The following is a 16,406-nucleotide window of genomic DNA, read 5'->3' as shown; positions in this document are numbered from 1 at the left end:
CTTTATATAGGCAAGTTCCTGCCCCGGTCCTCGGTCCTCCCCGCCGCCTTTCATGTCTCCTTGCTCCTCGCCGCTATTTTTGGGGAAAAGAAAAAAAAAAAAAAAAAAAAAAACAGCACATTTCCCCGAATGAGCGTGTGCAACGGGGAATCGAAACTCTTGGTCAGGGAGGCGGGACCAGGAGCAGCGGGCGGAGCAGGGCCGGAGCGGAGCTCCGAGCGCCAGCGGCGGCAGCGGCACGGGGCAGCAGCAGCTGCTCCAGCTGCTCCAGGAGTGGGCAGGGGTCCCCCGCACTGCCCACCATGGCCCTCAAGCAGCTGAAGGCGTGAGTGGGTCTGGGGGCACCTCTGGGTGTTTGTGGGGGGAGACAGGGCATGGCTGGAGTGTTCTGGGGGTCACAGGGGCCGTGGGTGGGGCAGGGGGCTCAAGGGGTGCTGGGGACAACTGAAGGGTGACTGAGGGAGGTGGGGACTGCAGCGGTCAGGGCTCACAGGGAGGGTTTTTCACTGGGGGCTGCTGGATGTCTTGGTTTTGACTGGGAGAGAGATAATTTTCTCCCCAGAAGCTGCTCCAGTGCTGTGTTGGGGATTCAAAGTGAGAACAACGTTTGTAACACGCTCAGGCCCCGCTGAGCTGACTCCAAGTCAAGACTTTTCAGTGTCCCGTGCTCTGCCAGCAAGGGGAGCACGGCCAGGAGACCCAAGTCAAACCGGCCAGAGGGATATTCTGGACCACAGAACCTCCTGCCCAGTCAGAAACTGGGAGGGGGTTGGCCAGGAGCCACCGATTGCTACTGGGGAACAGGCTAGGCATTGGTCAGTGGGTGATGAGCGACTTCCGAGCACTGCTGGTTTCTCTCAGGTTTTATTCTGTTCTCTCTCCTTCCCATTACTATTAATAGTAGTAGCAGCAGTAATGTCAATATATTTAGTCTTGTTTCAGTTATTTAACTATTCTTTACCATTTCTGGATTCTCTCCCCCATCTCTCCAGAGCAGCATGCAGCTGTGTGGGACTGAGTTACTGGCTGGGGTTCATCCACGACAGTCCTTCTTGGTTCTCAACTGGGGCACAAAGAGTTGAGATAACAACAGATCTGAGCAGAGTGTGTTAAAACAAAATTGTTGTGAGCATCTCTTGTATTTATTTAACAGCTGTGGGTCACAGTTTGCTCTCGGAGTTCCTGCCCGTGCACTCACAGGTGCATTTTATAAAAACCCTTCCTGGTGCGTGCAACCCCGTGGGAATGTTCATCCTCCCTTGGCTCTGGGCTTAGGTTATCATTGTGTTGTGGTTGGTAACACGGAGCTGTGCTACGAGAGAACGGCTGGAGCTGAATCGAAGCTGCCGGCTGTGCTCAGCATTGCCGTCCCCGCTGGGCTTCGGGAGCCATCCAGTGGGAACTGTCACTAATTACACCTTAGGCTTTTCTCCGGCGAGGGCCAGGCTATGAGACAAGTCTTCCAGCATAGTCTTCCCCTTCCCTTTCCCCTTCCCTTTCCCCTTCCCTTCACGGTACTCTGTGGTTACCCAAACCCTCAGGACAGTTTAACCCCTGCCCGCAGCTCACACCATAAAGCCACTTGCTGTTCCCAGTGGGGCAGAATCAAAACGAAAAGGTAAAGCCTCTGAACCGACACAAGAACAGTTTAATGATTGAAACAAAACTAAATAGATTGATGTCACTGCTGCTACTAATAGGAATGAAAATGAGAGGAAATGGAATAAAACCCAAGAGAAACCAGTAATGCCCAATAGTTGCTCATGCCCCACTAACCAATGCCTCACCCATCCCACAGCAGTGATCAGTGGCTCCTGGCCAACCCCCTCCCAGTACTGTACTGGGCAGGAGGTTCTGTGGTCCGGAATATCCCTCTGGCCACTTTGGGTTGGGTCTCCTGGCCATGCTCTCCCCTTGCTGGCAGAGCATGGGACACTGAAAAGTCTTGACTGGGCTCCAACCCAAACATCTGTGTGCAGCCAACACTGTTCTCATGCTAAATCCTGAATGTAGCCCTGGACACACTTCTGGGAAGAAAATTAACTCGATCCCAGGCAAAAGCAGTGTACTGGAGCATCCCAGGAAGAGATAGGGGTTTGGGGAAGTGTAGTTGTCATCCTTGGAGGTGGTTGTTTCAGTGGGTCCTGGAAGGAGATGGGGTCCTTGACCCTTTCCAAGGAGAGGCACATCCTGTGGGATCCAAGGAGAACATGGGCATCTTGGTTACAGAGCCGCCCCCACACCTTCTCTCCCTCTCTCTGCTTTACAGGGAGACCTTCTGCCAGCGGGCACCCAGCTTCCTTGACTACCTGTCCAGCATCCTGCAGAAGTACCCGGACGGAGGACAGATCCTCAAGGTCAGATGCACATCACCCATCCGGGATCTCCTGCCCAGCAGGGCAGCGTTACTGTAGGCAGTGGGGCTGGTCCCTGTCCAGCACCAGCCCAGGGCCTTGGTGCCCAGCTGGGAGAGAGGGTTGATGCTCTTCTCAGGGCCTGGAGGGCCCAGGTGACCGGGCACTGATCTCCAATTCCAGGAGCTGGTGCAGAACGCAGATGATACTGGCGCTAAGGAGGTCGTGTTTGTGTGGGATGAGCGGGAATTCAACATCACCGGAGGGGGCCTGGAGGGCACCCAGGGTGAGAGGCACTGTGGGCACCGGGAGAAACGGGATGAAGCTCTCGGGGGGCACTGGCTGGTGCTGGGAGGGACTGGGGGAAGTGGAACTGGTGAGGGGTTCTGGCATGTGCTGGGAGCACTGAGGGTACTGGGAGGACTCAGTGTTACTGAGGGGAGTTTTGTGGGACTGGAGCTTGTGGGAACACTGAGTGTGAATGACAATTCCCACTCCATGTCCCACTTCCCCCCTTATCCATGGATGGTGCTGACCACCAGGCCCAGCTCTCTTGGCCTACAACGATGCCGTGATGTCGCCCCAGGACTGGACAGGGATTCAGCGCCCAGGGGTGTCACACAAGCGGCAGGATCCTCACAGCGTGGGGCGCTTCGGCTTGGGCTTCACCTCTGTCTACCACCTCACCGGTGAGTGGCACTGGGAGCCCCAGCTGGGACTGAACCGGGGATGTGGGTTTTACTGCAGGCACCAAACTACAGGTGCTGGGGAGAACTGGGGGGCACTGGGGGTGTGCAAAATGGAGGGCCGTGTCCAAAGTGAGGAAACCTGAAGCTGGAAACCTGAAGCACTAGGAGGCTGGAGGGAGGCTGGCTGGCAGTGGAGAGCAGGGCTAGGGGGACAAACTGAGGGAGGACTGCTGAGTTGGGATTAAGCTTTGGATGATGGGAGGCACCGTGGGGATAAACGTGGGGCCATTGGGTGGGCATCTGGGGCATTGATGGCTTGGGATGATCTGGGAAGGCAGTGGTGTCCATGTCATCTCTGTGGCCTTACGGTTCCCTTGTCTCCAGACCTACCAGGTGTGCTGAGCCCCCCATACTTGGGCGTGCTGGACCCTGAATGCCAGGTGCTGCCTGGTGCTGGCAAGCGCTGGGACGTCTCTGAAGCCCAGGACCTTCCTGGCCTTTTTGAGCCCTTCTGGGCTGGGCTGGGCTGGAAGCTGTGGGACAGCACGGTGCTTCAGCCCAGGGCACCCTCTTCCGCTTCCCCCTTCGCCGGCAACCCTCAGAAATTGCTGCAGGGGTCTCCAATGCTGAGCGCATCTGCAGCCTCATGCAGACTTTCCTCACAGAGGCCCCTCTTGCCCTCCTCTTCCTCCGCCATGTCCGCCGCGTGGCCCTGCACCGTGTGGCCCCTGATGGGGTCCAGACACTCATGGGAACACTTGTGGCATCCCCTCAGCCTCTCCCTGTCCCAGTGCCATCGGGGGGTGAGGGGCTGAGTGTGGCGTGGTGCCTGGTGGCCCTGCACAGGGATGGGGTTGGTACTGGCAGCAAGTGGCTGGTGGCTACGGGCAGGGCCACTGAGGGGCCAGTTGTGGCTCTGGGCAGACAGCTGGGGTGCAGCCCTGAGGTGAGCCTGGCACACCCCCTCCACGGGGCCTGCCAAGGGCGGCTCTGCTGCTTCCTGCCGCTGCCAGCCACTGATGAGACGGCCACAGGGCTGCCCGTCCATGCCAGTGCTCCCTTTGCCCTCTCTGATGATCGCCGCCATCTCCGCTGGCCCCAGGAAGGTGAGGAGGGTGAGGAAGATGCCCACTGGAATGCTCTTCTGCTGCTCGAGCTCCTGCCCTGGGTCTACAGCCACCTGGCCGCCATGGCCGTGGCGCTGCCCGGTGCAGATGCCTACAGCTTGTGGCCAGACCCCGAGCGCACGCCGAGCTCCGGCCGGATCCACAGCCTGGTGAGCCGTGTGTGCCAGGAGCTGGCGGCTGCCCCCGTCCTGCTGCCGGCCGCAGACGGGGCGGCGGGGCGGCTGCGGGCCCTCGAGGCTGTGCTGCTGCCAGAGGCTGCGGGCGATGCTGCCACACGGCAGCGATCCAGGCCTTGCTGGTGGCAGCCGGGGAGCCGGTGGCCGAGGTCCCGCCCCACGTGTGGAGGGGGCTGACTCTGGGGATGCCCAAGGGTCTGCGGGAGGCCACGGCGGGACACGTGCGGGAGGTGCTGCGGCGCCACGGGGCCGCAGAGCTCCCGGCTGCCGGCCGCCTCTGCCTGCTGCGCTACGTGGCCGGGGATGGCTGCCACGCTGAGCTCTGGGGCCTCCCCCTCCTGCCTCGCGCCGACGGAACCTTCGTGGCCTTTGGAACTGCGTCAGCCGTTGTCTACGTGGACACATCCGACTGCCCCAGGTGAGCCCACGGCCCCCGGCAGCTCTGTTCCTTGCAGAGTGGGCAGCAGAGCCAGTTGCCCGCAGTCACAGCTCTTGCTCTTGAATTGGGGACGGGAGGCACGGCCAAACCTGGATATTTGGCCCTGGATATTTGGGCTCCTCACTGCCCTCCTTCTCTCACCTAGTGTCACCAAGTGGGAGCTGAGGCAGGTGCCCAGGAAGCTGCTCCCCATTACCCTTCTGGTCCCCCAGGACATCTGTTTGTTCCCACAGGGAGCTCCTGCCTGGCTTGGCCGGGTCCTTCCTGCCCTCAGACCTGGAGCCAGGCTTGGACAGCCTCCTGCGGGGCATTGCCAAGGAGGGTAAGAGATGGGGGTCTCTGGACCACTTTTACGTCCCCTGCTTGCCCCCCCTAAATCCCAGCATCCCCAGGTAACCTTGTACACCTTGGGTTCCTCTGCAGCCCCAGTATCTCCCTGTACTTCCCTGTCGCTCTGGAGATGCATGTGCTTGCTGTTCTTCCCACATTGCTCTGTCCCCTCTGTGCTCCCTCGGGTCCTGGGTCTCACTGTGTTCCTCATCTGAAGATCTCTGTGCTCCCCAATACTGGTTCCCCTAACACCTTTTTACCTCCCACATCTCTTCCTTATATCCCCACCCATCTGGGGTTTTTGGGTTCTCTGTGCTCCTACTAAGGGTATTCACCATCTCTCCAGAGCCCAGGTCCTCCCACATCCCCCATAGGGGCCACCCATCCCCTGCAGTTCTTTTTCCCACATCCTGTGTCCCCCTCCCTGCCAGGTCCCAGGTCCCACAGGTTTCTAGTCCAGCCTCTGCCTCTTGTACACAGGTCTCTTCCCCAACCTGCTTCTGCTGGATCCAGCCGTGACTGTACAGACCCTGCGCTTGGCTCTGCCCCCCACCCGGACATCCCAGTCTTCAACCCCAGTGACCTGGTGCCCAGCCCAAGGGCTCCCCCAGCCCCCAGCCTCCTGGTTCCCAGCCCTGTGGCAATTTCTGTCCCACCACGTGGAAGACCTGGGCCCTCTGGAGGGGCTCCCTCTCATAGCTCTGTCCTCACTGGATGCCCCCACTGTCCGTCTGGCTCCACTGATACCTGAATCCAGTCTTATCTTCCAAGTATGGGAGGACCAGCTCCTGCCACCTGCTGTGGCCTCTGTGCTGGAGATTCTGGGTTGCCCTGTGGTGCCACCAAGCATGTGGCACCGCTCCCTGTCCCGCTGTGTCCTGCCTCCATCCCCCCTCAATGCCCTGCGGGCCCTGGGCAGGCAGGGGCCTGCAGCACTGGCCTCCCGCATGGCTTCGCTTCCTGATGCAGATGTGGTCGTCCTCCGTCTCTATCTGGCAGACGTCCCATCCCTGAGCAAGCAGGACATGGGCACTCTGGCTGCTCTGCCCCTCTTTCTGCCACTGCCCTGCTTGGCCACCCCACAACCCACGGGGCTGGTGCCAGCCGCTGCCACCCCGGTGCTGGAGCCAGAGCTGGAGCTGCCCCAAGATGTGGTGCTGCCGGAGGCCGTGTTGCGGTGCCGGGATGAAGTTGACCGGCGGCTACTCGGGAGGCTCCAGAGGCCCCTCATCAGTGCAGCCTGTGTGATGCTGAAGGCCATCAGAGCCGTGGCCCAAGGCGCATATGCGGGGAGAGTGGCTGAGACACAGGCTCTCCTGCTCTGGGTACTGCAGCACGGAGACACTGTTTTTGCACAGAGCCCCCCGCTCCAGCAGGCCTGCAGCAAGCTGGCCTTCCTGGAGACCCCTGATGGCCTCGCATACCCACAAGACCTCTACGACCCCTGTGACAGCACCTTGCAGGCCCTGCTGGCACCCGAGCGCTTTCCTCCTGCTGCCTTCCACAATCCATCTGTCCTCCGTGCCTTGAGGGCCGTGGGCTTGCGGCACGGTCAGGGGTGCCTGCTGCCCTCAGACATCCTGGCAGCTGCAGCAAAAGTCAGTCAGGGCGGCACGGCAGCTTTGGACAGGGCTGAAGCACTGATCACAGTCTGCAACCAGCCCAAGGCACTGGATGGCTTCAGCGCTGCAGAGCTCAGGCAGCTCCAGGCCCTGCCATGGGTACCTCACTCCAAGTGCACAGGAGAGCCTGGGCAGCCCTTCCTGCCCCCCAAGGAGCTGCGATCCATGCAGTACCAATCCCTGGTGGGGCTTGCCATGCCCCTGACTGATGCTTTGTGCCTGAGGCAGAGAAGAAGCTGGGGCTGAGCCAGACCCCACCACTGGAGAGAGTGTGGGAGCAGCTGAGAAAGCTGGCGGGGCGTGGGGACATGGATGAGGTGGGTCCCGCTCTCCAGCCCATCTAGTGGCACATGCAGGAAAACCTGAAGGCCTTTGGGACTGCCCCAGATGGTGCTGTTGTGTGGACTGAGTGTGGGCTTGTCCTGCCACGTGATGCTGTACTGGGCTATCCTGAGAAGTTGGAGCTGGGGCTGCTGGTGCCCCGGGTGCCCCCTGACTTCCTGCCCTACAGCTGCCTCTTCAGGGCTTGGGGGGTGGCTGACGGGGTGAGTGAGGAGAGGGCGGTGTCGGCCCTGCGCTCCCTGGGGCAGGACATAGACAGGCGCAGCTCCAGAGCAGGCACTGCCACAGAGTTGCAGGTGGTTGTAGCAGTCCTGGAGTGGCTGAAGGGACGGGGCCACCAGGGCAAGGGCACTGTGCCAGTTCCTGTGAGGATCCCGCAGGGCTCGGGCTTTGCCCTCCGCCCAGCTGCCTCTGCCGTGTACCTGGACATGGAGCTGGAGGAAGAGGAGGATGTTGCAGAGGTGGTGCACGAGGCAGTGCCTTCCAGCACAGCCATGTTCCTGGGCACGGAGTGTCTCAGTACACGGGTGCTGGGCCCGGAGCCATTCACAGCCTGTGGCCCCTCAGAGCCCATCACTCTACGCCTCCGCAACATCCTCCGGGAGTATGGCGAGGAGGGCGATCTCTTCACGGAGATGGTCCAGAACGCAGAGGATGCCAGCGCTACTGTGTGCCGCTTCCTCCTGGACCTGCGGAGCCACAGAACGGCCACCTCTGGGCTGCTAGACCCAGGCATGGCTGCCTGCCATGGCCCAGCCCTCTGGGCCTACAACAATGCCCTGTTCTCAGAGGATGACTTCCAGAACATCACCCGGATTGGGGCTGCCACAAAGGAGGGCCAGGCAGGCCGGATCGGGCGCTTTGGTCTGGGCTTCAGCTCTGTCTACCGTGTCACGGATGTGCCAGCAGTGCTGAGCGGGGAGACACTGCTCATCTTTGATCCCAATGGCACCCATCTGAGCAAGCACATCCCCAGGGCCGGCTCCCCTGGCATCCGCCTGGACTTCTCTAGCCGGCCACGCATCCTCCGTGTCTTTGCTGAGCAGTTCCAGCCCTACAACGGTATCTTTGGTTGCTGCCTGCCTGAGCCAGGACCCTTTCCAGGGAGCCTTTTCCGCTTGCCTTTTCGCACTGAAGAGGAAGCTGTGACATCGCAGATTTGCTCTGAGGCCTTTGGTGCAGAGCGCATCCAGTCCCTTGGGACTGCTTTCCTTGGCTCTAACAGGCTCCTGCTGCTCTTCCTGAAGAACGTGAGGGAGCTGTCTCTGGAGATGCTGCCAGACACGGCCACTTCTACAGAGGATACCATGCCTCTGGCCATGCTGCAGCGAAAGGAGATCCGAGGCTTGGGGTCCCCTGGGGATCCCCCAAGTTGGGCAGCCATTGAGCAGCTCTCAGCCTGTGAGGAGGAATCCAGGACAGTGTGGCACTACCTGGTTTTGGTGTGTCAGGGTGATGGGGAGTTGCTGGAACTGTTTCACCAGAACACACAGGCAGGACTCCATCCTCCACTTCCCATGGCTGGTGTGGCCCTTCTTCTTGCCCCTGCCAAAGATGGCAAGTGGGTGCCACGTCTGGATGCTGAGAAGGGGCAAGTTTTCTGCCACCTTCCCATGCCGGTCATCTCAGGGCTGCCAATCCACGTGCACGGGGCCTTCAGCATCCTCTCAAATCGCAAAGGGCTGTGGGACACGGCAGAGCGGGGCAAGTGGAACCGAGTGCTGCTCCACAATGCCGTGCCGGCGGCCTGGCTGCGGGCACTGGACCATCTCCGTGCCATGCACGAGGCAGGTGAGTTGAAGAACTATGAGTATCATGTCTTCTGGCCAGACATTAGCACTGCCCCGTTACCCCTTTACAGAGGCTGTGACTGGTTTCTACCAGGCTGTGGCAGCCAGGAGTGGCCCAAGGCTCTTTTCTGATGGCCATTCCTGGTGCTCACTGCAGGACGCCCGCTTCCTGCACCAGACTGTAGAGAGACACCCTAAGCTGGGTACTGTGGCGCAGCGAGTCTTTGCCATCACCGTGCCCCATCCCCTCTTGGCTGTGGCCTTGCCTGGGAAGGTGCAGGAGGGCCTCGGGAAGGCGCTGGATGCTGGAACCTATGACTGGAAGCGCTTTCTCTGTGAGCTTGTGCTTCCCAACTTGGAAAATCTCCCTGACGTTGACCGGAACCTGCTGCTGCTCCATGCGCTGGATATGTCTCATGAGGATGTGGACAAAGTGCCGCAGACAGTGCCCTGCATCTCTGCCACCCCTCATGGCCACCTGCAGTTCATCTATCACCTGGTGCATCCCAGAGGTCGCGCTGCCCCTTTATACAGCCCTGAGGATGGGCGCTTCCCCACTGGGCATGCCTTCCTGGAAAGACTAAGCCAACTGGAGAGGCTGGGCATGGTGAAGAACACCGTAGCCCTGCCAGAGCTGCTGGAGAGGGCAAAGACTGTGCAGCTTCTCTGGACCAAGAATGGTGCCCAGGGCTGCCAGAGGGCTGCCTGCATCCTCGAGTTACTTCAGGATGCAGTGAAGAAGAGAACAAACGACACCCTGCAGGCCACTTTCCCAACTGTGCCCTTCCTCCCTGCTGTACTACGCAATGGCAAGCTTGTGCTGCTGCCAGCTGCCCAGCTCTACCATCACCTCCATGACCCACTAGTGGGACTCACCAAGCCTATCTTGGCTCCTAAAATGCTGGGGAAAAACTTCAGCCTCTCCGAGGAGGTAGCATCCTTCTTGGGGCTGGACCGGCAGATATCATCAGCTCAGGTCCTTGAGCAGCTGCGGGCACTCAGACATTTCTCCAACACTCTCCCTTTGGAGACCCTGCAGTACAGCACCAACTGCTGCTACAAGCACCTGAACATGATGCTCCAGAAACAGCACTCCAGCCGGGATGAGGTAGCTTCTGCAGTGGACTCCGGGGAGCCCTTCATCTTGATGGGCTCCCACTTTGTGCCGGTCACAGCTGTGGCTGAGAAACTGTCATTTGAGGCTGCCCCATACCTTTATCAGCTCCAAGAGCAGTACAAGCCCTACAGAGAGCTCTGGGAGTGTGTGGGGCTGCGCCACACATTCACCTGGAATGATTATGCCCAAGTGCTCTGCACCCTGGCAAAGACACATGCTGGAAAGCCACTGCCGGCCACGGAGCTGGATCTGGCCCTGCGGCTGGTGTCTTGTGGCTTGATGGAAGATGGCACCCAGCCAGATGCCTGCCACACCCAGCAACTCTTTCTGCCTGATGAGGAGGGCATTTTGCACCCATGGGACAAGCTCTACTTCAATGATGCACCATGGATGCCGTTGGACAGAGATGTCCTGCTGTGCCATAAACAGCTGTCCCGAGATGCAGCCCTGCGCTGTGGGGTGGCCACCATACGCCACCGAGCACTGGAGAGGAGTGAACTCATCACTGATCACCTGAGCCTCTGGGCACAGCCATTTGGTGCCCACGAAGATTTGCCAACACGACTGAAGAACATCTTGAAGGAGTACTCTGAGTCCGCTCCTGATATGGTCAAGGAGGTGCTCCAGAATGCGGATGATGCTGGTGCGGGGCTTGTGCACTTTGTGTGGGACCGCCGGCAGCACCCAGCAAAGGCCACTTTTAGTGAGAAATGGAACATCCTGCAGGGCCCTGCCCTCTGCATCTACAACGACCGCCCCTTCCAGGAGCATGACATTGAAGGCATTCAGCGTCTGGGGGTGGGTGGCAAGCAAGGCCGGCAGGATGTCACAGGCAAATATGGCCTTGGCTTCAACACTGTCTACCACTTTACTGACTGCCCAGCCTTCCTGACTGCAGACAGTACCCTGTGTGTCTCTGATCCCCATCTCTACTACATGCCCACAGCCACAACTGCGAAGCCTGGTAGCATGTTTGCTCTTGACACTGACTTCAAGAAAAATTTTCCAGACATTTATGACACCTTCCTACCATCCTTCTTCAACCTGAAACAGGGCGTCCTTTTCCGGCTGCCGCTCCGCACTGCAGCTGAGGCTGCCAAGTCCAGGGTGTCTGACATGGTTGTGCGAGACCAAGACCTCAAGGACATGGAAGAAACACTGGCTAAGGAAGGTGAGGACTTGGTGCTCTTCCTCCGGCATGTCAACACCATCATCTTCTCTGAGATCCCCCCAGCTGGGAAAGAGTTGGTGCAGAAGCTGCAGGTGAGCACGAAGGTCACGGAGGAAGATGCAAAGTTGAGACAGGATTTTCAAGCAAGATTAAGCAAAGCTGTGGATGGGAACAGCCCCACCTCTTTCTCCTATACCATGAAAGTCAAAAATAGCATGGCTAAGACCACAAGTTTGTGGAGGGTGGTCGCCCAAATTGGGGTGCAAGGTGGGGCTGAGGAGTCTCCGGTGCTTAAATGGCTGCCCTATGGGGCTGTGGCTGCCCGCCTGGAGCCTCTGAACCGGGTCACAGGCAGAGCCTTCTGCACCCTCCCACTGCCCTTGATCACTGGGCTGCCTGTGCACATCAATGCTAACTTCTCTGTGGATGCGGCCAGGTGCAGTCTCCACTGGGACAAAGGCGGCACAGAGGCAACCTGGAATGACTTCTTGCTCCGGCGCTTGGTGGCTCCACTCTACTGTTACTTTCTCACCAGGCAGTGGAAAGCCCTGGAGCCAGAAAAGCTGCAGTACAGGTCCCTGAAACTCTGCCAGCAGCACCTGGACTTGCACTTGCTCCAGTTTTTCCCTGTTACAAAAAGAGTGTTACCTGTCTTCCAGGGCATGGTGAGAGAGGTCTACAAGCACATCAGTCATGCACGCCTGCCCCTGGTGCCTGTGTACCACAGGAAGTCATCTGACACGGTGAGAATAACATGGGCATCTCCAGGTGGTTCGGACATGCTAACAGAGCCATACTTCCTCAAGGAGAAGTCTCAGCCAGAAGTCCAGGAAGTGCTGCAGCAACTGAACATGAAACTGGTTCCAGCATTCACCCACCTGCAGCAGATCCGCGAGGAGTTCGTTGAAGCCCAGGTGAATGCTGTGGTCTTAGGGCCAGCCTCTCTCCGGTGCTTCCTCAAGGCCCTGGCTCTGCCTGTGCCCTGCAGGCTGGCTGAGACACCCCTAAGGACCCCAGAGAGCTGCTTCTACCTGCTGCAGTACTTAACAGGATGGAACAGGCACTCCCAAGGTACTCACAGGGAAGGGGACAAGGCAGACCTGGAAGGCCTGCCCTTGCTGGCCACAGAAGATGGTCTTCTGAATGCTTTCAGCATCCACCACCCTGTCTTCAAGAACTCCTTTGCCCACCTCTTCCCCAAGCACAGCCACCGTTTTGCCCAAAATTGTATTCCTGAATGGATCCCACCTTGCTTTGTGAAGGAGCTTGACCTCCCAGAGGCCACACCACTCATCCAGGAGGCATTGGGTCAGCTGGAGTGGACCAGAGAGGGGGAAAACTGGCTCAAGGAGCTGTGGACCTTCTTTGACAGGATGGTTCCCTCCAGGACCTCAGAGGTGGACATGGAGTCATTCGTGAATCATCTCCAGAATATGGCAGTGCTGCCTACTCAGGGGAGTAAGACAGACTCAAAGCACCTATTGCCACTATCGTCTCTCTCCAAGGTTCTTTTTGAGTGTCACTCTGAAGTGGAAAAGGTGCTGCACAAACTGGGCATCCCTGTGCTCCAGCAGTCCCTGCTGCCCTGGAGATTTGCTTACTGTTGCCTGAAGCCAAGGGCACTGCAGGTTACAGATCCCAGGGCTGTAGTGGCTCATCTGGCAGACACAAGAGCTGATCTGTGCTGGGGGGATTTAGGGGAGCAGGACGTGTCAGCCCTGCTAAGGTTTGTCTAGCAGGGAGAGCTGGATTCACGTGCACTGGAGCAGCTCCAGTATCTGCCTCTCTTCCAGAAGTTTGGGGGGGGCTACGTAGCTGTGGCTCCCTACCGCAAGGTGCTGTTACTCTGCAGACAGTTCCCGCCAGTGCCCTCGAGTGCCCAAACCCTGTACGACTTGGACAAAGACATGCTGCTTCTCACACCAAGCCCGCACCACCAATGGCTGGCCAAGCGTTTGAAGTGGGAGTTCACCGATGATCAGGAGCTCTTCCTGACTGTGGTACTTCCCCGGCTGCCCCAGCTCACACAGCAAGACCTCCTGGAAGCTGTATGCTTGTTCTTTGTCCTGCAACCCAAGTGTTCCACTCAGAGCATGGACGCTATTGTGGCAGCTTTTCAGAAGGTGGCCTTTATACCAGATGCCCACAGAACACTGCGCCTGGCCTCCTACTTCTACCATGACATGCCCTCCTTCCACACCCTGCGGCTCCAAAACCGCTTTGTGCCTAAGTCTTTCTTTAATAAGCTACCTTCGAACTGCAAAGAAATTGTGGATTTCTTCCTTAAGGCAGGTGTCCGCACCAGCCTCTCTGTAGAGGACTTTGTGGCACTGGCTGAGGAGATAGAGCGTGAAGCCACTCAGGCTACATGCCATGCTGCAGAACTGCTGGAGCGACAGCAGGAGATGCTCAAGCAACTTGCAGTCTTGTTGGAAACTCCTGAGTCAGTGTGTTTCCTGAGGAAAATTGCCTCAATCCAATTCCTGCCTCCACTGGATATCCCCCCAAACTTGGTGAACCTCCACCCTCCTTTTGCAGACTGCACTAAGGCCGTGGCTCTGAAAGGCAGCGTTTCCTACTGCAAAAATGTGGCTGAGCTCCTGTGGACATCAGCCACCATCCTGCCAGAATCCCTTGAACTTGAGGAGAGGTCCCTGAAGGCCATGGAAGTCCTTGTAGAGATACCCACTGCCCTGGTGGTGGCCAACCTGGAGCATGTGTGCAGGGCAGCCTGCTCGACACAACTGCAGGTAAGCACACGGGCCAGAGTGCTCCAGAGCATGTACAGCTTCCTGCAGACTCATCTGAAGGAGGTGGACGCAGAGCACCTGGCTGAGCTGCCCATGGTGCTGGCCAAGTCATGGGACATGGCCAGGCCACGGCAGGTGGTGACATCCCTCCCAGACGAGGCTGACTTTTACCCCTACCTCCTCACGCCTCACCCCAACGTGGCTGCCTTTGCAGATCTCCTGCAACACCTTGGCGTCGTCCTGGTCCCCACACTGACTCACTACAGCCGTGTCCTGGCCCAAATCTACCAGGAGAGCCATGGCACTGGAAGCCTTTCCAGTAGCCAGAAGAAGACAGTCCTGGTGGCCACACGGCATTTCTTCCAGCTGCTGCGGGAGGAACCGGAGCCCCCCGATTGCTCTGCTGTGGCTGAGCTGTATCTGCTGAGCACTGCTGACTGCCTGGAGCCATCCCACAGACTGTGCTTCAATGACTGTGTGCCCTCAGAGACCGCTCGGGCCCTAGAGAAGACCTTTGTGTTCATGGCTGCACTGCCAGTGTCTGGCTGTAATGTCAGGTGGCTGCTGCAAAGGCTGCCAGCACACCTGCAGCCACGGGCGCTCTCAGAGGTGACAGAGAAGCAGCTGGAGGAGGGTAGTCCTCAGCCATGTCGTTACGGCTCTCAGTGCGCTGCGCAGAGGCGTCTCCGGACGCTGCTGGTATCCCCGTGGTTTAGGCTGGGGCTGGAGTCCCTGCTGCATTGGCAGACCCCCAAGGCAATGATGGGAATGGAGGGGGATGGTGGCTTTGCAGTGGAGCAGGTGAAAGTGCAGTGCTGCAAGGACATCTGCACTGTGCTGGTGCACAGCGGGGCAAAGGTGGAGGGCAGCTCCCAGTCACAAGTTATTCATGCGTGCCTGTCTGGTGGTGCTCAGCGGCTCCTCTCCATCCAGCATGTAGACATGGTGCTGAACCGGCAGCAACTGAGGGTCGTGGAGACACTGGCACAGGAGATCAATAACATCCTGGGTGGGCAGCTGGAGGCACGCGCTTTGTCCGTGCTGCGTGAAATGCTGGTCTGCCAGGAGCCACAGGACGTGGCCTTGGTTCTGGAGGAGAACAGTGTGGCACTGGTGCATGCTGCACCAGAGCCAGAGAAAAGGCTGCAGGAGGAGGCTGAAGCTGATCCATGGAAGGATCCCAGCCTGCCAACCTTGAGGCCTCTGCATGATGTCAGGGGGCCAAAGGGGTGGGTCCCATACAAACCTGGCAGTGCTGCCCAGCACCACAGACAGGGAGGCTGTGGCTCCTGGCTGAGCAGCCAGGAGCTCATGGCCCTGACTCCATCCGTCCCCGAGGCCCTGCGTTGGCTGTGTCAGGCCACGAGTGACCTGCAGGCAGCCCGCAATGACATCCGGCACTGCTGCCCCAACTGGGTGCTCTTCAAAGTGCACCAGGCCCTGGAGAAGGCACTGGTGGCGGCTGTGCTTTGCCGTGGTGAAGCTTTTGCGGGCCATAGAGGGCTGATGGGTATGGCCCAAAGGCTGGAGGCGGAGGAGCCGGAGCTGAGGGGCCTTGTCCTGGACGTGCAGTGGCTGTGTGACTGTGGTACGGACGGCAAGGCCACACAGTACCCGAGTTACCATCCCTTTCCCGTGACCCCCAGTGAGGCCTTCCCCAGCGTGGATGAGGAGGAGGTCCTGAAGCGGGCACAAAAAGTGCTAGTAACACTGAGGGACCATGTGGGCAGAAAGTGACAGGTCCCTACCACGGCGCACGGCACCTGGGCCAAAGGACCATCAGGCGCCCATCAGAGACCCACCATGGACCTGCTGTGGACTCGCCGTGGACTTGCCACAAACCTGCCACAGGCCATTCCAGACTGTCCAGCCCTGGCAGGGGAGTTTTGGTGGCAGAGCAGGGCCCAGACCACTGGACATCGCAGAGTTGCCTGTGCCATTGGCGTGTCTTGAGTGTGCAGTAAATAAAGTGCAAAATAAATGCTGCAATGCTGGAAGACCTTTCACTGACAGTGGAGTCAGGGACATGAAGAAGTCATGGGCAATAGGTGTGGAGAAGGTGGAGGGGGTGATGAGGGAGTTTGGAGAACTGTGTTTGGTCAATTTTGGCTAGCCAGGGGCTCACCGAGCCACTCCATTACGTCCCCTCGTTGACTGAAAAGGAGAAGAAAACGTGATAAAAATCCCACGGGTCAGGGAGATCACTCACCAATTACTGCCACAGTGAGAACAGACTCACCTTGGGGAAATGAATTTCTTTTAGAACCAATTAAACAGAGTAGGAAAATGAGAAATAAGAATAATCCTAAAACCACCTCCCCCTACCCTCCCTTCTTCCCAGACTCAGCTTTATTCCACTCGGGCGGTGGAATGCCGATGGAAGTCCGATTCCTGCGGTGCGTGCAGGAATTGCCAGACCTGTCCCCCGGGAGCGCTGCTCCTAAAACGGAGCCTACTCCCACCGGACGTAGCTTGACAGCCAGTGAAGATAAAGTCCAA

The 16,406-nt window shown here is 58.7% G+C and overlaps 1 protein-coding gene across 1 annotated transcript; it reads left to right on the top strand.

Annotated features, from left to right (window-relative positions):
• The first annotated feature begins 202 nt into the window (after positions 1-202).
• LOC140680363 (sacsin-like) lies at positions 203-15,896 on the top strand. Its single transcript, XM_072917047.1, is given in 11 exon segments — positions 203-325; positions 2,270-2,357; positions 2,538-2,640; positions 2,897-3,043; positions 3,428-3,558; positions 3,561-4,446; positions 4,449-4,764; positions 5,019-5,107; positions 5,596-6,945; positions 6,948-8,923; positions 8,925-15,896. Coding segments are annotated over 11 exon segments (11,829 nt in total). The 5' UTR covers positions 203-302; the 3' UTR covers positions 15,645-15,896.
• The last annotated feature ends 510 nt before the right edge of the window (positions 15,897-16,406 follow it).

Source organism: Taeniopygia guttata, chromosome 20, assembly GCF_048771995.1.
Source record: "Taeniopygia guttata chromosome 20, bTaeGut7.mat, whole genome shotgun sequence".
NCBI lineage: Eukaryota > Metazoa > Chordata > Aves > Passeriformes > Estrildidae > Taeniopygia > Taeniopygia guttata.
The sequence above is the reverse complement of the archived record's forward strand: the minus strand, read 5'-3'. Positions and strand labels throughout refer to the sequence as shown.